The 23,151-nt window shown below is 46.2% G+C and overlaps 1 protein-coding gene across 2 annotated transcripts in view; it reads right to left on the minus strand.

Annotated features, from left to right (window-relative positions):
• cntn4 (contactin 4) overlaps nucleotides 1-23,151 on the minus strand; it is a 105,308-nt gene that overhangs the window by 10,175 nt on the left and 71,982 nt on the right. For both annotated transcript variants that reach the window (XM_048254007.1, XM_048254008.1), the window contains exons 11-13: nucleotides 22,733-22,883; nucleotides 8,578-8,705; nucleotides 525-700 (exon numbers count right to left, since the gene is read on the minus strand). In XM_048254007.1, coding sequence (XP_048109964.1) covers nucleotides 525-700; nucleotides 8,578-8,705; nucleotides 22,733-22,883 — 455 coding nt within the window. The remainder of the gene's footprint in view (nucleotides 1-524; nucleotides 701-8,577; nucleotides 8,706-22,732; nucleotides 22,884-23,151) is intronic.

Raw genomic sequence — 23,151 nt, forward strand, 5'->3', positions numbered from 1 at the left:
CTATCTGCGCTGTAAATCCATCCTTGACTTTCATTTCATTGCTGAGACTAATAATTATCACCTCTGTGCAAAACGGGTGGGGGGTTGGCTTTCAGTGTATAGATGTTAGGAATGAACCCTTTGAAAGGCAGGCGTGTGTTGTATTAAAAATGCATTAATCTAAGTCACAGGCGCTGCAGAAGATGTGTCTGTCTTTCAGTGCGCTTTTCTGTCAAACTTGTAATGCGTATGTCGTTATTTCACAAACGATGCGAGGGAACGACTATTAGAGACTGGACTCAGATGAACGTCTCCCAGAGACTGCTGGGGGGGGGGGACAATGACTCTCATCCATTGTTTGACACACCATAAATAACACAGGCATACGCAGTAGGATATGAAGAGTGTGTATTTTTTATACGATCGTAAGGTTCATTATGTGCTGGTGTGGGTTGTACATTTTATGACCGTTTTGACATATATTGTATGCTTGGGGCATGATAGGCTGGAATTGAGATGGACCTCGCTCCGCTAAGAGCACTTACTCCGCCAACTTTCTCAAAGTAGTCACCGTGGCTGCCGAATTTGATGAGCTGCTCGTTGAAGAACCAGGTGAAGCGGGGCTCCAGGGAGGGGTCATGGGTCACCTGACAGGACAGGACGATGCTCTCGCCCACCGTCACGTCCAGCGTCGCCGGCTGGGTGGTGATCACCGTGGGCTCTGCGACACAGACAGAAGGCAAAGCAAAACATGAGATCATTCGCACGGATGAGCGAGATCTCACTCGAGAGCACAGCGGCCGCTTCCCCAGCCTATTTGTCATGGTAACAACGGCACTGTCAGCATCAAATGGAGCAATAATATTCTCCAGGCCTGCACAAATGTCCTGCGCGTCTCAAACTAAATCCCGGACCGACGAGGCAGCCGCCCGCATATCCCATCTCCCCTCCTCCCTCCCCACCAAACCCACCTCCTGAGCATCCAGTGAAAGCAAACTCCGTGGGGCCGCAGCTGTGGCTGAGGCTAAATCTGCGTGATCTCCACGCCTCGCCGAGATGCCCCCCACCAAGCTTCAGTCTCCTACTGCACAACAGCAACACCACAGGATAAGTCTGTGTTTGTATCCCCACACAAAACCCCACCACACACTCATAAACACACACACACACACACACACAGCCACTGCTCATCTCACCTAAATGACAGCCTGGGCCCATCCATCTCCAACCCCCTCTACACCCCCCACACACACACACAAACACATACACCATACACACAAACAATACAAACACCCACACACACACACACACCTCCCTCCTTCCACTCCACATACTCTGAGCCCCAATAGGGAGGGCTGCTGACTGTGTGGTAAGTGGGTGGGAAGAGGGTGAGGTTCCTCTAATGCGGCAGTTCCCCTTTCCCCCTCACGGGGGTGCTGTTAGTATTCCACTGAAGCGCTGCAGGTCTGAGCGTGGGCTAAATGAAGCATGGCAAACGATCCCCAGACAGACTGAAATTCATGTGGAAAGCACCAGCAGTGCAATGTTCATACGGTGTGCTCCCACCCGCCATGTTTGCATTGAATATTATCTCCACGCACACACACACACACACACACACACACACACACACACACACACACACACAGAGAAGACAAAAAATGGTTTAGTGGAACATAGATAATCAAAGGCTCGTGGATGCCTCTTGAGTACCACTGTTGAGTAGAATCCCCATCCTACACTGACTGCGTGACGGACTTTAGAAGCGCATAATGTCTCTTCCGCTGGGCTGAAATGCCAGGCCACAGGGGCGTAAAGAGAAGACATGTCTGTTGGGCGCCCTCTGATGCGGGTGGAGCACCACATCTGTGCGGCACCTGCTCGATGACAGTCGAGGGGACAGGAGCGACCACCTGTGTGTCTCGCTGGCCTTCTTCTCTTCACCGAACTTCCCCTCACGAGCACGTTATTACACGGCGTCAACTCCACAGGTCTGTGAATTCTCTCACACACACACACACACACACACACACTCACACACACACACACACCACATACACCCACCCACACGCCCGAGAGTGATCTCATCGATCCGCTCGTCCAAGTGAAGTGCATTTCTCCGCAGGCGATATTTAAAAGGTGGGAGTTTCATAATCCTGCGTTTAGGGCCTGTGAGCCACGCGTGCACGTGGGCAGGTAGAACCCAATCCTCCCGTGAGTAAACAGAGGGGGATCCGTTAATATCACTACCTCCACGCTCGGAGCCACTGACGACACACACACACACACACATACCACTCAAAATACTCTCTAAGGAAGGGCACAACAAGAAAAGATCTTGGAGTCTGATGTGACTGTGTGTGTGTGTGTGTGTGTGTGTGTGTGGAGGAGCAGGGTGGACAGTAACTAAGTACATTTACTTGATTACTGTACTTAAGTATGATTTTTGAGTATCTGTACTGTACTTGAGTATTAATATTGTTGGAAACCTGTGACTTTTACTCCAAGTAAAGAAGTACTCATTACTTTTAACCACATTTAAAGTCATTCTTTAAATGCAATAATGCGATAGGCATAATTGATCATATTCACTGAAACTGACACTATGCTCCAACAGAACAATATAAATTAGCCAGTATTAGAAAAAAACTTGCACTTCTACCTCCACCTAGAGCTTTGAGAGATTTGTTTTGCAAAAATTCACAGCTCCCGGTTCTTCTGGTCCAATCAGAGCAGGGCTGTGCGAGATCTGACTGTCAATCACAGTCTGGTGCACTCTGACCGGCTTTGACGAGCAGAAACTTGATGAGAGGGTGCTCGGTGGTAGTGTGGGAGGGGCATGAGAGTTGTAAACATTAAAAATTTTCCCCTCAATCTGTCCGACTTGCCAACTGCAGCTTTAAGTGTTTTTGTTGGATGTCAGGACAAAAAGGTCTGTTCAAGTCCTATGACCGACCAAAGGATGTATACCCTATTACTGACCAAATAAACATTACAATACATTAAAAAGGAAAAATACTTATACTTTTGAATACTTTTAAAAGCAAGTACTTCTGTAGTTCCAACATAAGTGAAAATCTGACTTAGCAACTTTCACTTGTATTGGAGTAATATTTGACAAGGCGTATTTATAAAGGAATTGTGTACTTCGTCCACCCCTGGTGTAACCTGACTCTCGCCAGATGAATTTTGTTCCGCCTAGCTCCACTCATCCATCTGGGATCAATCCATTGGAGTGGTGCTTCAGAAGGCTGGGCCTTATCAAAAAATCCTTGCATATGATTGGATAAGCCACTTGTCCGTCATCTATTGAGGTGCTACTTTAACCACTCACATCGAAGCCAACCCGTGACGCCCAGATGGATGTGAGTGGAGCTAGGCGGAGCTAGGCTGAATGAAATTCATCTGGCGAGGGTCAGGTTACCCCTGGTGGGGAGCGGTGTAAAAAGGCAGCCCAGCCTTTTGTGGCGAATTGAGCGTATCCACCTGAGTACAACCCACTGAGGATTCTTCTGGTGATGGGATATAGGGAGAGACAGAAAGAGTGTGAAGACAAGACAACGGGGGAACGTGGGTGTTATTACTCCACTCCATCATCATTGCTGACAGACCGTGCAGATAAAAAAAAAAACGTGACCCCTGGAGGGCTCTCCAGCATAATTTGACTGATATCCATCTTGTATGATACCTTGTTACGAAATGTCATTATATGGGTAGGTGAGAGGGTGGGGTGAGGGGGTGGGAGTGGGGAGGAGGGAGCGTCCTGCACATTTGGTGGGGTCAGTCAGAGATGAGGTAAAGTGTGCGATGCGAGAGACGTGAGGCTTTAGCGTAGCGGCGGGAAAGAGCTAAGGGGGCCAGACGGCGGAAACTAGAGATGGGGGAAAATTGCAGAGTTATCGCATTAGAGGGAAAGGTCAAAGAGGCGCGCAGTTGACTGTTTACATGCTGAATTAATGGGGAGGCATAGCATAGCATAGCATAGCATCGCTGCTGTGCTGAGGCACGTGTGACAGGCTCTGTAAGAGAGCTACCCTACCCCTCACCACCACCACCACCACCAACACTGACACTCTCTTTTGTTCATGCTCTTTCTTTACACATTCACAAACACACACACACACACACACACCAACAACACATGCACGCATATACACACATTTACTCTCACCCACATATAATGCCTCCACAATCATTCACTCACACACACACACACACACACACACACACCTGGGCTTCCGTGAGTGAGCGGCTCGGCCGCAGACACTGGCGGAAGAAAACAAACATGACAGTGGGCTCTCCAGCACAGCAGCGCCTGGGCTTTAATGGCCCCTGGAAGCATGTGTGAATGTGAGCTCCACTCTGGTGTGGTTGCTCTTTAGTGCCCCCTCTCCATCTCCTCCTCCACCTCCTCCTCCACCTCCTCCACCATCACCACTGCTGTTCCTGCCACCGAGGCGATCGCACAGGCTTCAATTATGCAGGGGTTCTGAGGGGGTCTGGCAGCCAGCCGGCCGACCTGGTGGATTGGAAGACTGAGCAAGCCCGATTCCGGGATCATCCCGCCAGGACGGGCACGCCGGTAAGATGTGGCTAAAAGGTCAAACGTGTTGGAGGAAAAAACAAGACCCTCACCAGGGGGACTCTCAGTGGGGGGTGGCGATGGAAACTGATCTAAGATGTCTGATCTAAGGCTATGTTCACATTAAATCGGATACATTTGTATAAAAGCCCCCTTTCAGCACCCCCCTCCTCCCCTTTGTCATATGTATCAAAGCCATCTGTACATGTATGTGGTATAGCATCATCTCCATAATACCTACACTGCAGTCTTTGCTTTTGAGAGGAGCAACCCTCTCAGTTCTCTGCGATTTTCTCCCTTCGGTGTTCCTGCCTGAACCAACTGCCTCGGCAGCCTTGAATCAATTAACAGAAAAGCTTTCAAGAACAAGCATGAATACAGCAGCACAGTGTCCTTAGGACATGAAGGAAATTCTCTCAAGGACAAATCTCAAAGGCTCCATTGGCTGTGGAGGAAAAAAAGGAAAACAAACTGTGGCACACATGCCTACACACTCACACCACGCACACACACACACACACACACACACACACACACACACACACACACACACACACACACACTCACGCACGCACTCACACACGCACGCACGCACGCACGCACACAGACACACACACAAACAAACAAACAAACGTGTTTTTTTTCCAACACTTGTCCCTATTCACACAACACAGGAGTCTTCCCTACCTGCTTCTGACTCACACAGGACAGTGTCAGTTGTATTGTGTCCCTATAGCAATGATTGGCTTTTAAGATTCTGGAGGTCATTCAATGCAATGTGCTATTTCATTGAGAATAAATGGCTTATGACTCCGACCAGAGAGAAAGATGCAGCACTCAGTGAAGTCGATATAAAATATGAAATATTTTCTTCATCTTTTTCCCTCTCTTACATTCTGCCCACTACCCAGCCTACAAATAAAAAGCTTCACATAAAATATATAGTTTTTCTGTGAAGGACCTGAGGACGTGATGGACATTGTCACCTTGTAAAATAAGACTTTTAGATTTATGTGATCACATGTTAGGGCCTTTAATTCTCAAAAGTCTTATGGGTCATGTCTTACCGCTGCTAATGGAAGGAGGACACACCTGGAGGTGCGGGCTAATTCAGAAGGTAACATGACGCTCATGCGGCCTCCTGTTTGATTCCATTTGGTGTCAATCTGCAAACGCCACATGGCCTCGGACCAAAAAAAAAAGGTGCAGCCATGCCCTGATGGATTACACCTGGGACTCAACCTGAATAGCCCTCAATAAGGAGTTCAGACAGTCTGAGCCATCAAAGACAAGAGAGAGAGAGAGAGAGAGAGAGAGAGAGAAAAAAACACACTGACGGAGGAATATATCTCCACCTTCATCTCTGTCAGGAGAACACGTCTCGATAACGACAGATTAATCCGGTTAACATCCCTCAGTGTTGGAATAATTGGGACATTAGTGAGCCTCGTCTGTTGTGCCCCATGCTCACACGCTGTGTGGTGGTGGTGGTGGTGGTGGGGTGGGGGTGTGTGTGGCGCTTATTCATATTGCGGGTGAATGAATGCGTTGTGACAGGTATTTTTGCTGCACTCATCCCAATGCAGTCAATTTTAAATGAACCACTGTCATCTCCCATAAGGGCTCATTCCGTGGATGGAGATGCACAGACAAACCTTGTTTTGAAGCTCAAATGAAATCGTGAATGTAAATTACCTCGTCCCATTTCCAAAGCGCTATCAATTGTGACAGTTAGGGACTAGATCATACATGAGAACATTTGTATGTGAGCTGAAGATGCAGCTCTCAAGCGAGATGTGATGGCAAGTAAACTAGTAGGGCTGGGGGGGGCAAACAAAGCCTTCCTCTTCATACAGCCAAATTGGGAGGTTAAATGCAATTTGCTGAAATTGAAAAACATCCGCCTACATGGAATGATCAGTTAAGTTAACTTGACAGTATTGCTGTCGCTTGCTCTCTGTTAAGACACTTAATCTTGACAGAAAAGCAGAAAGAGCCTGCATTGATAAAGAGAGCCTGTTTTGCACTCTCCTGGGAACCAAGGCAACAAACACCAAAGTGCCTGTCATGCCACAATTAACCTGCTGTGTATTGTTCATTAACATACAATTTTGACAACACAGACAAGAACATTTGTACATTTGTCTAATTTATCTGAATCTCTGGTCAGTGTTTGCAAACTATCACAATCAAACATCCTTTTAGGCACGCATCTGTTCTCTAGGTTGAAATGCCTGTGTCATCCTCACAAATGGGATCCAGTAAATGCTTCTTAAATATGCCTATTAACGAGTTGAGGAAGTCGATTATACAATTCTAGACTGATATAAATCATTGCGAAACCTCCATGCAAAATTGACTCTTGAAGCTTGAGGATAGATGATCAAAGAGGTTTCTATGGCAACTACAAAGTATTGCTACACAAGAGGTTAATGTTTTTTTAACCAGTTAACAATGGTAGTAGAGGCAACTCATCTGGGTCATTGATTTAGAGGGTGTTAGAGTCAAGAGATTTGGACACACTGTTTTATTTTATTTTATTTTAGTTAATTAACCAAAACATATTTTTGTCTATTAAATTCACCGAAACAAGACCTCACTACACAGTAGATACACATGCAATCCACTGCCTAGTTCTTGGTTCTTGGCAAATTTTTGGTTTATGACTCATCTAATTTCTCATTGCATTCCTCACAGCAATTAGCATAGCACTTAATTTGACTGATTGCACTTAGTTGGGTATGTGACTGGATATACTAACATAAAAATGATATATTAACTTCTCTAAACTAATATTTAGGCAGAGATCTATGCCTGTTACATATTACACATCTAATGAAATGACAAAGCTGCTAGAGACGTAGCTCTCATAGCTAAATGTCTGTTGCAGGTTTGAGGGAATCAATAATATAACAGCATGCAGACTGTGTACATCGATAATGCTTGCACTTTCTACTATGGCTCCTGACGTCAAGAGAGCATGATGGCACAATCTGCATAAACACACACACAATCAATTGCTCCTGGGTTTGAGTGAGAGGCCAAAGCCCCTCGGACGTGTGGCCGACGAGCTGGAGCGCATGCCTCGCCATAATTTAGTGTGTGTGATGCTATGACTTGACCCCGATGACTTTTTGGGGGACCACACTGACAAGAGAGATCTGCGACAAGAGCAAGACAGACGGAAGAGAAATGAGAGTGCCCTCTTTGTGGCTGGTGTGACACTGTGTGTGTGTGTGTGTGTGTGTGTGTGTGTGTGTGTGTACCGAGCAACACAGTACACAGCACATTCCGCCCTCCTCTCATCCATTTTTAATACGGCGTAATAAGTCACCGGTGCCGAGCCGCAATGCTACCCAGCCTCCCTCCTCACCAGGCATCTCAGGCACAATTTGTGACACTGCCGGCTCTCGCTGTCTTTCCTTTTTTATTTGAGTTCTTTCCTATAAGGGTGAATGTGATTCACTGTGTGTGAGTGTCTGTGTCTGTGTGTGTGTGAGTGAGTGTGTATGTGTGAGATTGGGGTGGAGGGTGAATTCTGCATTAATAAGAAACAAATCCCCTTGCCAAAGATATGGTAAATTTGCGGTGCTCTTTCCGAGACTGCCGCTGAAAGGGGTTCATTAAGAAGAGCGAGAGCAACACCACTCTTCACCTAATGAGGATCCACTATGCGATTGCGAGCGCATTCATTTGCTGCAGACACTCATGTTCCACCGTGTAGACAGAGGATGAAGAAAAAAGCACATTTAATAAAAAAAAATGGGAACTGTGGCACACACTGTGGCATCCAGGTGGTGATGACAGATGTAATACAGCGGAAAAAAAAAACAGATGTTACCATTTTAGCTACTAGATACCACTATCGTTTTCAGCCCTGTTGTTCAGAGGTGAATTTGTAGTAATAACATTCACAGGTGCAAGGAAAGATGAGGAGAAGCACCTAGGGACCCAAGATTGGGAACATTTGATGAGGAGCATTCTTTTATTACATATGTGTGGCAGTATAACATTACCTTTAACCAGGAGATTTCCAGTGCTGCTTGCCTCTCCAAACTTGTTTCTGGCAAAGCAGGTGTAGACACCTGCATCTGACTTGGTGGCGTTCGATAGTCTTAGGCTTCCATTGTCCAAGATGGAGATCCTGCAGTGGAGGTGTAAAGACACATGTGTGGAGAGCTATTTTAAATCATCAGCCAAAAAATGTTGTGAACAAGATGAATAAGGATAGACAGTGCCATAATGAAGTGTTAATAATCGTGCAGCGTTCAAAACTTGACATATAAGTGTTCATGTTACTTTGGATAAACTTTGAATAAACTTTGTATAAAAAACATAAAAGAAATCTACAAAGACATTATGTCTTTACTTCACAGTAACTGGGTCAGACACTTGATACAGGAAATGTGAATGTATTTGATACTCTAAACAAATGACCTCTTGAGAACAGTATAGTTTCTCTCAGGTAATGTCCTCTAGAAGCTGCCAGCACTTTGCATCTATTTTAATTAGTGCACAATGAGAAAAACTGAACATTGATCAGAAAAGTGTCCTTTCCTGAATGGCCACTGCAGCACAAAAGGTCAACCATTCTTCACAAGGAGCAGAGAGCCCTACCCAACGCAAGAGCCTGAAACCCAAATAGTGACCTTGAAAAGGGGCGGTGGGTGGGAGGAAACAGTACGAGTGACTCATTAATCTGTAGTGGATTCTAATTATCTGGAATACTCTGCTGAATCTGCAAACTGTAAATATGAGAGGGCTTCAGGGCCTGTAGTAAAAAAAATAAAGGGGGTGTGGTGGCGTAAAATAAAATGCACTCTGTGAAGTGTGTTTCTGTAATGAGAGTGTACACCATTACCCAGTGCAAAAACAAACACTTTCATCCTTGACGACTCATTTTGGTGGCGAAGCAATTTAACATGGAATGCAAAACATCCCAGCAATTTGTTGAGATGTAGACGCCACCAGTTTGAATAAGTTGATTTCCTGGAGTGAGAACCACTTCATTTGGCTACAGCACCTTCCAAGTCATTTTAGTTGTTATGTACATGGTATCATGTTAATCAATGCAGGTGATGAACAATCAATTTGGAAATCAGAGTGCATGTTTCCAAAATCAGGTCTTTTAAATGAAGGACTTAAATGCATTACCCTGTGCACAAATGAATCTAATCTTGTTTGACAAGAAAGAAGCACTTAAATTCCAAAGAGGTGGAGTAATAGTGTAAAACCTTATAGTTTTTAGACTTTTCATTACAAAATCCCTATTGGGAAAGATACTACAACAGATGCATGATGATGTCACCTCAACTGTGTGACTTTTTGGGGGACCACACTGACAAGAAAGATCTGCGACAAGAGCATCATTTCCCATCATACCTTGCAACAGAACATTTGTGTAGGGCTACAACAGTTGGCATGTACGGAGCCCTAGAGGTGTCATCGCAAAATGTTTTGCATGTTGAGAGAATGTGCGCTCGTTTTACTACATTGTGCGCTCGTTTTACTATATTGTGCACTCGTTTTACTAAATCGTACGCTCGTTTTACTAAATTGTGTGCTCGGTTTACTAAATCGTGTGCACAATTTACTATATTGTGCTCTCGTTTTACTATAGTGTGCACTCGTTTTACTAAATCGTACGCTCGTTTTACTAAATTGTGTGCTCGGTTTACTAAATCGTGTGCACAATTTACTATAGGCTATTGTGTTCTCGTTTTACTATAGTGTGCGCTCATTTTACTAAATTGAGCTCTCATTTTAAGCATAGTAAAATGAGGGCACAATTTATTAAACGAGTGCACTATTTACTAAAACGATCGCACGATTTACTAAAACGAGGGCACGATGTATTAAAACGAGAGCACAATTTGTGAACATGGTTATAGAACATTGTGTGCACGATTAAACGTGGCCACAATTTGTAAAACGTGCACTCAATATTGTCTTGACACATGTAAACATGAGCACGTTATAGTATATTCGAGAGTTCGATCTACTAAAACGCACCCACGAATAATTAAAACGTGGGCTCAAAGAAATAAAATTGTGTGCACAAAAACGTAGTGTGGTGTCAAGGGGTATCCCCGGGAATGACGTCAGGAGGTGTGTCGCTTGTAGTGACGTAGGCTACTGTAGGGGGAATCTCATTGATTGCAGTGCACCTGGATATAGCCCCGTTAGGTAGGCTATAGGTGGGAGATGATTGTGTGTGTGTTTGCACAAGCCCCTTGCCATCTTCGTCCAGCTGAATGTTTGCCGAAGTTTTGAGTGTTTGTTGAGGTCCAAGTTTATGCAGAAAGCTGTGGTGTTTATCGCGAACGGTGTGAGCTCCATAGCGTGAGAAGCTGAGCATTGTGTACACCACTGTTTATGTCTCCTGTTTCATAGTCCGTATCAAAGCTTACTGCGTTGTGTGCATCATATTGGTGTGCGGGTGGGTTATATGGTGAGGCCCATCGGGCGCTAGAGGGAACCTTATTGTATTGGGTGGGTATTACTACTAATACGCAGTAGCCTATTGTAGCCTACCAACAGCAGTAGGTCTACGCGTTGTAATTGTTTGGGAGCTTGTCGCTGTGTGTGCTTCGATTGCCTTCTAGACCTCACAGTTAACGTAGGCTTTAGTCAACAATCCAGAAGGTAGTGGAAACCGGTCATTACAACAGAGCCCGAGTAGCCTAGTAGAATTTCCCGATTATGGGTCTCCATAGCTGGCGGTTGACACCACATGTGACCCTGCTACAAAGAGTATAAGTCCGCTATAAACCACCCTGACGCCGCCTACGGTTATCATCACATTACCAATATGAATTGTAATGTTACAGACAACTGTAGGCCTAGTCCATGCCAAGGGAACACAAAGTTGCCCCCACAGCACAGCGAGCGGTGAGAAAATGTCGGGAAATACTAAATGTGAGCACGAAATACATATTTCGAGAGCTCAATTTAGGCCTACAACGGGGTAACGTTGTATTAATTCGAGGGCTCAATTAAAGGAAAACGTGCTCACGTTTTATTAATTCGAGGGCTCAATTAAAGGAAAACGTGGTCAAAAATTATCACTTAAAGTGAGCTCTCCCGGGCTCCGTAGGCATGCATTCCGACTGCAGCCCTACTATAACAAAGTGCCTGAAAAACTCTGTCGTGGCCCCAAATCTCATGTGTGATAATGGAGAAGAAATAAACAGCACTTATCAGCACTAAAAGCATCTTTTATCCCACTAACCCTTTATATAGTTAATGAACTGAGCCCAGCGAAACAGCCAGTAGCTGGTAGCTTCACTGAAATAAACACCTCATTTTAAAATTCTATTTGCTCTCTGTATGCAATCTCCAGTCGCAAAAAGTCTGTTAACATTTAAACATTTTTTTCTGGAGAGGAAACTCTGCTAACTCTCTTTTCTCAATGGGAGAAAAGAGCACAAATGGAACGCCATGTTGTTTTATCTAGATCAAGCACTGACCTGGTTTCGGTCACCTATATGGGCAAACATCTGCCATCCCAGTTTGGAATGTAACAAAACACACGTTTTTATTTCATACTCTGCCACCAGCTCAGTGTCCTCTGGGATCCTCGGCTGGTCATGTGACTAACAGGTGTCTTTTTATGGTCTCCACCGAGACCTATGAACAGCATACAAATGCCAGACAGGGAATACACACTGCAGCAGTCACCAGGAGGGTTTTTCCCTTCCTTTCTCCTCTTCCTGTCTTTAACAGGCTTGTTCCCTCTCCAAAACACTGCGCGGTTGGAATAATTTGACTTGGATATCGCCGAATTCTAAATGCTCTCCGGTGATAAATAGTTTCTTAAGATGAATGTGGCAGATCTAGGTTAAAGATGAGGTGATGAAAAAGAGAGAGAGAGAGGGAGAAAGAGGAAAAAAAAATCCTTCTCTCCACCCCCACGTCCTCCTTCCTGCTAACCACACTTGCGCAAACCACACGTCCGTCAGATGTATTCGTTCACGGCGCACTTGCTTCCGTCCTGTCCCGGGCCCGGGGATGAGACGCGTGTGCGGGGGAGTGCGCCATCAATTATTCAGAGGTGAGACAAGCACAGGAGTGCTACTCTGCTCCTCTCCTCTCCCCTCAGCTCGGGAATAACACCAGTTAATGAGAGAAGGCTCAAAACCACCAAAGACAATACCCTTACACTTACATAAGGGGTGTGTGTAAGGGGGGGGGGGGTGGATGCCCAACACCCCACCCTCAGCTTCACCCCATCTTAAACTGAGTTTGCGGATGTGCAAAGAGCAAACACCACAGACGTCGTGCAGCGACACGGTTCTATTATCGCTTTCGCCTTCCTGGAGATGAAAGAGGCACTAATGCGCTAAGACGAAGACCGGCGGAGGAGGATGACGAGGAGGAGGCGTCGGCTGCCACTCTGAGGTGTGAACTGCACAAGCCGGAGTCCAAATCCGCCTCCCGTCTCCATCATCTGTCCTCTCTCCACCACTGCCCTCAGGTCAAGTCAGCTCACCGGCACGTTTTACACAGGAAACCCACTGTCTGGTGCATATTTCACTCTGTTGCAGATAAATGGCACGAGAGGGGCATCCTCGCCCGTGTCTCTCATGCCCGGTGATGACCAAAACATCCTGGGACTGGAGAAAGAAAGACATGAAGACTTAAAGAACTGCAGGCAAAGTTGCCGATCCAAAACATGCTACCAATATTTGATTGGATTAGCCCAGAATCGGCACTGCGCCAAATTGTGAGCCCTCTTCTCCGTAATCGCTGCATAAACATGGTGCAAACTAACACCCATCCTGTAGCCAGCAGTGCAGCTAAATATAAACACAAACAGACAACAGGAGCGTGTCGGTAACTTCGGGGTGGAAGAAAGGGAAGTGGGCGCAGATGGATGCACTTTATCGGTCGTCATGTTTGCAGGAAGTCATGGCTAACGAAACGGCATCACTGTCCTGCCACCTGCCTCCACGCATTCGCTGTCAGAGGACTGATGGCTGAGCCGGAACGGCCGGGTTAAAAAGGCGCCGCCGCTCTCTTCATTAGCGCTGTAAATAAACCAGCGTACTGGAAAGCATGAACATAACCCGTGTGCTTCCAGCGAGGAAAAAAACAGAGGAAATAGAGAAAAAATAGAGGAAAAAAGAACATCTTTTCACTTCTGGTGGTTTCAGTAAATAATTAACCTGAATGTGTTGCATGCAATGTCCCAAGCATCGATTAACCTGAACGTGTGGCATTGCAATGTCCATGGCATCTACCACAGATTTGCTGCAACAGTCCATTCTTCTATCAATGCCTCTTGCACACCATTTAAAATGCATTTGTGGAGCAGCAGATTTACGTAAATAGCTGTACACGGGCAAACGTGTCAAGCCTTTCAGACATCTGGGGAGGAACATAAAGATAAGGCGCGCCATGTGTATCTGTCTTTAGCAGAGCACAGAGCTGACCATCACTGACCTACCTCCAGGTGGTGTTTCTAATCATGATTGCATCAAAACATTTCCAGAGCATACACCGCTCGGAGGAAGGGAGGGAGAGCTAGAGAGAGAGAGAGAGATTGAGAGAGCAAGGGAGTGAGGGAGAGAGAGAGGGAGAGAGAGAAAGAGAGGAAGAGAGAGAGGCGCACATGCTGTGTCTATTGGGAGGGAGGCTAGGTCACTCTATCCTCTGAATAGGACCAGGGGTTGGACCGAACATTGAGCGTTGATCTATGCTCTGGACCACTTTTAAAACCCTGAAGTGGATGGTGGGAAGGGTCTGGCCTAGCAAGACAAATTGCATGTCTGTCTCTCGAAAGGTTTCCCACCGAGTCCTGGAGTTTGGGAAAAGATGACCTTGTCAGGCAGGTAAATCAAACCCGAATGCTACAGAGACTGATCCGATGGGCCAAAAAAAAAAAAAAAAAAAAAAGAGTAGAGGAGTGGTTTTAAAAAAGAAAAAAATAAATACATGGAGAAGCACAACTACTGCTCAGACACAAGAGGTGCAGCTGCCCATAGATCTATTCTACATGACAAATCTAAAAACAAACTACTCAGCTCTTAAGTTGTCAACCTCAAGGTTAACAGGCAATTACAGTCCACAAAAATATGTTCGGCACAGAGTTTTACTTTGATGTGTGGAACAACAGACCCGCTGCCTGATGCTGGTTAAAAAAAGACACCTACACGTTTAGCCCCTGACAACTGTTCAATACCCAGGTAATTGATATTGATTTTTGTTGTATATGGTGCTGCCCCGGTGTCTCTAAACACATACCGTTCATTACAACCGCTAGCATGATCTGGGGGAGCATTATATTACATTATTATCGAGAGCGCGTTTGACCCGTGCTTATGATCTGCATTTATCAGAGACAGCCTTCATTGCACAGCACTTAACTGGTGTAATAATACATTGGGCATACAGTATACGTTGAGTGCACACTCGGTGTTTGTGCGAGACATCCAAGGGTAGTGGTTTTGCTATGATCGAGCCGGTTACATTTCATTTACACTCTATTAAGTGAAGAGGACAAGGGTGTACTGCACAGAGCGTTTCAACAGCGCACACTCATTAATTTGACACAAAGTGAAACCGTAAATGAAGTGCAATATACAGTATAGAAATAGCACACACACACATGGATGATTACGAAGGTATTAATTAGTTAGCACTAAAGTCAATTGCAGCATGCATCCTTAGGCTTGCTATAGGAATTCACTGGTGTCATCCTGTATATATTTTAAAAGGTTCCAAAGATAGAAGGCTACTAGAAATCTAGGGAATAGGAATTTGTTTTCCACTACAGTTGAGATCATTTACAGGCTGCTCTTCGGTGTAATTTTGCTATGTCAATCACAGCCTCCTGTTGGGTTTAATAATCCCAACTCTAGGCATGCAGTCCCTCAGCTCATGAAATCACAGATAATGGTGGTGATTAAAAAAACAGAAATGAGTGACAGCTAGTAGAAAAGCTTGAAACCTTGATTGAAGGAGTCGTAGCCTACACTTGGTGAAGAATGGCCTGGATTTCATTTACATTAAAATAGCGTGTGGGAAAAGGAGCAGAACAAGAAAAGAAAAACTTTTCAGGCAAGACCTCAAATTACATTTTTTCTTTCCATCTTTTCTAGGTTGACCCAAGTCTCGGGGGGGAATTGCAGATTTGAGGTTTCCATGGCAATATGGCAGTTTTTTTCTTCTTTTTAAAAAAAAATAAATAAAAGGCCAGGGGACAGACATGTCTGTATGAAAAGAAAGTATTAATCTCTATTTTGTAAAGCAAATGTATACTGGCACCAAACACCCACAGTTACTGTAATACCAGCCTGGGAAATGATGCATGGCAAAGTTCAGTATTTGGGGAAGGAATACACAGTAGGCGTTTCTCATGAGATAGCCCACTTATGACAAAATTACTCCAGATGAGCTGCAAGCACCGAGACAAAACATACTTCAAAGCAAATGAGTAAAGCAATTCCCCTTGAACAAAGCATGTTCCCAAACAACTCCTGAGCCAGAGACAATGCAGGGGAAAAAAAACACACTTTTGTACAGATTGCACCACTGCAAATTCTGCAACCCTACACACAATCATACACACAGCTCCACATTTCCTCTTGAATTACCCAGCTTCCACAGAGAGTTTCTGTGCATTACAGGTAGCTATCTCAATCAAGCCTTCTCATCGAGATAGTCTTAATTCCCCGTTGTAGCAGCGGCAGTGATTGTATTTGTAATTAGATTGGAGGAGAGGAGCTGTTTATCACGCTCAAACACAGAGGGCTTATGGATGTATCCAGACAGGTCTCCTCTAATCACAGATTGCTTTCCGGGTTTATTCCTTCGGCCCGATACTCATCTCCTCTCCTCGCTCTTCTCTCGCATGCACAGGGGGGTATCCTTATAGGAATAAAGAGCACATGTGTTTGGCGAGAAATTGTCGGCGAAGCCAAGATGGATTACCTGTGCTGTGCTGGCGGATTCTCACTTTGAGAAATGATATCAGCTCGCACCGATAAACATAATCCTGCAGTGGCGGGGGGATGGAGAGACCTGACCTAATCTCAGCAACGATCTGTACTTCACCTGGCTGTTTAGATTCAGATTTCAGTGGCGTTACGTCCATTAACAGACTTGCCTTGCTGTCAGTGAAGGACAAATCAACGTCCATCTAAATTGGGCCTCCACAGTGTCAAATTTTAAAGGCCAATTAACATGAGCCTGAATAATGTCTGTGGGACTGTTAAAAAAGATGTCTTTATGTTCACTCTTATATGGACTGTTATAAACCTGTCCATTCCATGCCACATGCCCTAAGCTCGATCCCCATGGGTATGTGCAATTCCTGTCATAGGATTTTAATTTACGTATTCGTCCACAGTGTGCAAACCTTTAAACAATGTATTACCATCCAATCAATCCAGTGTCTGTCTTCCTAATACTCTAATTGGATATGGAAGTGCTCGATATGTATAGATTTTCTATGAGGAAGACCTGCTTGGTGCCATATCAAATCATGGTTTACGGTTTCAGCAGCCACCGACAGCAGACAGCGTTAAAAAGCACAGCACAGTCTTGGGACTGCAGCAATGGCGCTGTGCCTCACAACGTCACATTAGCCTCCAGTCCTAACAGCAAAAAAGCATAATAACAAACAGCTGCGAGTTCCACACGATCCCTTGTCCCGAGCCGCAGGGGCCATTCCTCCTACGCCGCTGCCCAAGACTAGCTGTGCCAAATGTCCCTAAAGGAGGTAAAAAAAGGAGTCTGAATTTCACTAAACACCATCAGCTGGCCACCGACTGGTTTGGCGGCTGAACTTCCCCTCAAGGTACGCTAACGAGATAAGTTTCGCTGGCTGCAAAACTCGGTAATGTTGCTATCTGGCAGCCCGATTCTGTGAGCGCACCAGTGATTTAAACTCCCCTCCACAAACAGATGTTCAATTAGAACTAAATGAGAAAATGTGCGCTTTTTGATGAAAACGAGATGCGCTGTGACATTTGAACATGATAATATTTTCAATAAGCAAAACAGTGTGCTGCCTTTAAGGAGTTGTTACAGTGACTGAATAATCACATTCCCTTTTGATAGTCTTTGGATTCAATCAAGCTGTTTTATTAGAACACCTGTTTCCTCAGAGAGCCCTGTGATTTATAGTAATAACATTGCAAGTTTGTGAGAAATGAGCTGTTTTTTTGCTACACAAGAACTCTAAATCTTATTACATCTGCCCTAACTTCACAAAGGTGGACTCATTAACGCTGCAGATTGTGTTTGTGTGTGTGTGTGTGTGTGTGTGTGTGTGTGTGTGTGTGTGTGTGTGTGTGTGTGTGAGTCAAGTGTGCCATATGTGTGTATATGTTTTAAAAAAAATCAGGTTCCAACCATCATAGTCTTGTTGGTGTAGACAGATGCCCTACCATTTCAGCTGGACTGTCTGCCATTACAAAGTTGCTGTGATGGCTCATTGCTGGCTCACGCACTTTTACATAACTTTAAAGAGGAGTGCTGTACTCCAAAGCTGCCAAAGCAGATGTACCTTTAAATGCACATCTCCCTGGCAGCCATCACTTTGGATCGGCGCGAGGCCGCATGACGTGCAGCCGCTCGACCGATGCATCAGTGGGTCATTCACTTACAGTCACCACCACCGTCTCGGAGGCACTCCGACGTTGACATGTGTCAACTCGGATCGGACGCAACAGTCAGCCTTCTGCAAGTCGACACGGACACCCAGGTGTCACGTACAGCACATGGAGTACTTTACCCTACTTGCAGCCCACCAGCTTGGCCAACCACAGCTGGCCACAACTGGCCGAACCTCTAGGCCAGAAAGCCACCGAGTTCTAAAGGACTTCAGATACTGTACTTCCAACAAGGTATTTGATCACTGCTTTCAGGTTGATGAAATACTACACAGGACACATTAACATTTAGTCACATACGGTCATATAAAATGCCATTAAAATAAAAGTCTCAACACATAGCATACGCACACAAATATGCTCTTCCTGCTTACAGACTGAGACTTTAACTCTCAGATACACTGGCTGCATCGGCAAAGACACACACACACACACACACACACACACACACACACACACACACACACATACACTGGCTGCATCGGCAAAGACACACACACACACACACACAAACACAACCACCCACCCACACACACACACACACACACACACACACACACACACACACACACACACACACAGAGGAAAAAACAACACAATGGAAACATGAGATGCTGAAAGCTGTCCCCCTCTCACTTAACACAGGGAGCAGACGAGTGGCCCCGCTCCCCTCCTGCTGTGCTTGTTGTGATGGTGGCGCTTTACAGGCACACAGAGGATAATGAACTACAGAAATGAAGCAGCCATATGGTATCTCTGCCCAATCGGGCAGCCAAGCACCAGCACACCCACGCCGGCCAGGGACCACGCTTCCTTTGATTTCTTGAGAGTGCAATCCCAAATGTCAACATGCTGGGCGGGCAATTGGCTAAGGCAGGGATTGGGGGTGGGGGGGTGGTTGCAGGCAGCCTTGATGGCAAGGCTTTGGTGGCGGAGCGGCTGGTGGGGGATGACATTGACGTATCAAAACGGCACATTTTTTAAGGCGGTGCTCCTCCGTGCACCCTTTGCCGTGATTCGCTGCCGCCATCACCACTGCTGCGGCGCCACCAGCCATGGGCGGCGTGGCCCACTTAGGCACTCGTCAGCGGGACAGGCACTGCTCTCTCATCTGCTCTGTTCCAGCTGATGTCATCGAAACCGCGTCACTGCCGGGGTGTCTGCAGGAGATAAGACACACAGGAGCGCGCAGGCACACACACATGCACACATTTACACACACATTTACACACACACACACACCGAGGATTGGGCCTACATGCATACATACACACACACACCATACACACACACACAAAGGCATGGCCCACAACAAATAAACAGAAACACACACACACCCACACACACACACACACACACACACACACACACGCGCAGACCGACTCCTGCTGAAAAGGACTGCTGCTGTGAAGATGGATCACCTTGCTGCAAGCTTTCTTTAAAGCCACAGTGGAGAGCTCATGCAATTAAGGCAATTAATCTTCGGCAAAAAGGGGATCACCCCTCCCCCACTTTAAATTATGCATGCAGGTGTATACCGGAAGATCTGCATAAAACCAGCTAAATGCTCCTTGTAGTAACAATATGTCAGATTCAGAAGATTGGCAGCTTTTATGATTTATGAGCTGGTGTTGCCCAGCGTTCTCTCTCAATTTCACGTCTTAACAGCACGTGACTGATGCAGGACAGAAAGAAATGCGCCCGACCCAAGACTATGAGCAGGAGGTACTGCATACCTGCTCCACTCTGGCTGTGTCACTACTGGCTTGGATCACAAGCACAGCAGCAACGAGGGCATATGAGATGAATTGGATCTGTAATTTTGTGTGTGTGTGTGTGTGTGTGTGTGTGTGTGTGTGTGCCTGCGTGTGTGTGTGTGTGCGTGCGCACATAGGCAACATGGGCTGGTAGGGGGCAAGCAGAGAGAAAGACAAAGACAGACAGGATAGAAGAGAGTGAGATAAAGAGAGAGTGAGGAAGAGAGAGAGAGAGAAAGAGAGATGGAAAGATGGGAGCAAGAGAGAGAGAGAGAGAGAGAGTGAGAGAAAGAGTGAGAGAGAAAGAGAGAGAGAGAGAGAGAGAGAGAGAGAGAGAGAGAGATGGGAGCAAGAGAGTCAGCACATTCTGTGTCTTACAAATGTATTCAGGTCTGCAAAAAGTTCCCTGGCTGCATGCCAGCTATTGACAATGCAATCCAACACTCTGACAGGGCATCACCCAGTACAATACAGCCTGGGACAGATGTGCACAAACTTTTGATCTGCTCATTTTTCTTTTTAATTACCTGAGCGTCAAAGGTGGACCTGCCGCTTGCTGCTGCATACTATTTACCGTGTTAGAAGAGAGAGAGAGAGAGAGAGGAGAGAGAGAGAGAGTAGAAGTGTGTGTGAGAGAGAGAGGAGAAGCAGGAGGGAGAGAGAGAAAGACAGAGAGAGTGTGTAGAGGCAAGAGCAAGAGAGTGAGAGAGAGAGGAGAGAGAGAGAGGATAGAGAGAGAGAGAGAGAGAGAGAGAATGAGTGTTATAATTTCCATTCAAACTTCAGAAAATGCTGGCGCTCGTAAGGCCTGTGAATACAGATGAAGTGATCCGATGAGCACTCCTCCCGCCCCCCACACGCTCCTCAGCCCCAGGACGCTACATTATTGTGATAAATTCTTTGGGTGACAGCGAGGGCACCAATTCAGATTTAATAATTCAGGATTTTTCCTCCCGTCCCATGATTCATCTCTCCGCACCCCTGCCACCCCCACCCTCGGTCTCTCCAGGCCGTCCCGACATGATCAGAGCTCCTCATGACTCACTGACAGAGTGCAGGACAACTCGGGCACCTCCCATTTTGACACATGAAGCTTGAAGGGGCCTTGCTTGACGAATATCCACCTTCCCCTGATGTTTTGTCTTGTGTGTCTTGGGATTTCTTATTTCTGCCAGGTTCATGTCGCTAGACAGTTTTGAAGCATATTCTTAAATATTAGTATAGTATTAGCCAAATTAAGACTACACAGGAATTCAAGACTGCCTGACAAATTATGACAAATGACATGTGGAAATGTTGTAGTGTCTGAACATGACTGATTAATCAACTTTCACTTATATTGTATCAGTAAATTAAAGAAACTGACATCATTGTCAAATAAATACTCCCCATAAAAAAGTCCCAGTTACATTTACCACAATCAAAGTGTCTCATAAAGCTCTTTTTAGTCTCCCAGCCATTAGGGTGTGGTGGCCATAAAGAGCTGCTTCACTGGCAGGACAGCTGAAGGTCACCAGCAGCACCACCACAATGCAAATCCTCCGCCACTTTGTTTAACAAGCAGCGACGGCGTCTTTGTGTACAGGCAAAGGGTCTGTCTGTCTGGCCACAGTGTTCACGGGGCAGGCCAGAGCTGTGCTGTGCTGGACACAGCGCATCCTGTAGCTGACCCCTGCCTCGGTCGATGTTGTCGGCGCATGTTCTGCCAGCCTCGGCCCCTCATGGAGGGATCACAGAACACTTAGCGAGGGAGCTAGACTGAGGCATCACCCTTAGCCGAACCAGGGCATACAGTATGTTTGGAGGAGAAATGCCAGCCAATTCGGCAAGGAACTACTCCATCGGGGGTGGTGAGGGGTGGGGGGGTGGCATGGACTGTCACCCTGATAGACCCTGCGGAGGTTGGCATGACTGTGCTTCTACCCCCTCGAGAGCCTTGATGGCAAAATATTATTCCTACTGAGCCTTAGGTGTGGATGGCACTTGCCCGCATGATGCTGAAATTTCCACTGTGGGCACCCCACAGGTCCTGGCAAGGCTATGTGACATCAGGCTCGGGCAGCTAGTCTCAGGCCGTGCCAGTTGCCCGCGAAGGCTGTAATGGCAGCGGAAAACTACCCCACCGGGACGCAAAGTGCTTCATTATCACCCCGACTCGGACGCAGGAGGAGCGCTCGCGGACACCTCCAGAAAAGCCAGCAGAGGCCACTCCTGGTCACATCCCACTGATTAATTTACACTCCCCCTGTTTTATTTACACCCTTTAGCCACATTTTCCAGCAGGACAATATGGCTAGCATTAAAGGTGAGAAAAGCAAAACACCTGACATTTGAAACAAATGTGGTAGCTAACAGATGGATGAAAAAGGTATTTTGGTATAAACCCAGAGAAGGTAAATCAGGAGAAAGGGGGATTTTTTTTTTTTTGCGGTGTCAAAGGATGACAGGCGTCTGGTTGAAACAAACTAATGCTCGGGCCGCTGGCTGAAGATGAATGGAGGAGAGTCAAGGAAACAGCTGGCCTCGTGTAAATAATAGACAAGCTAAGAGTGTGACATTAAATCACCAAGCCAAATCTGGACTAAAGTCAACATTATCATAGCCTAGTCGTGCCTTCGGGGAGCGGCACACCCGCTATCGTCTCATCTGAGTACGCTTGCCAGCCTTGCAGGCACCTGCGACAAATGCCCCTCTACAAAGAGCAAACAACATGGCCTCTGCCATGTGCCAGCGATCGACTCGTCGGCCGACCGACTGGACTCGCGTCACCATCAGCGGCGTGCCGAGACACGTACCTGCTGGACTCGCGCAAGGCCTCGGCTCCCTTCCTCCAGGAGATGACGCCCCAGGGGGACATCTTGGGTCGACATTCGATTAGCACATCACCGCCCTCACGCACCATCATGTGTGTCTTCAGCAGGTTTTGTGAGAAATCCGGCGCCACAGCTGAGGGAGAAAGAGGGGGAGATGGCAGACACTAAGCATCCATGTCAAGGACCTCTGCTCTCACACTTCGTACTATAAATCCCTCCACACACACACACACACACACACACACCACACCACCACACACACACACACACACACACAGACACTCAGATTCAGCCTTCACAATGCATAAACAATTATAATGGCGGATCCGATGAGCAGATCTGCTTTGCTAATAAAAGTCAATCATGACAAAAAAAAAAAAACTGCAGCAACAAAACATAGC

Source organism: Alosa alosa, chromosome 10 (genome assembly GCF_017589495.1).
Source record: "Alosa alosa isolate M-15738 ecotype Scorff River chromosome 10, AALO_Geno_1.1, whole genome shotgun sequence".
Taxonomy (NCBI): domain Eukaryota; kingdom Metazoa; phylum Chordata; class Actinopteri; order Clupeiformes; family Clupeidae; genus Alosa; species Alosa alosa.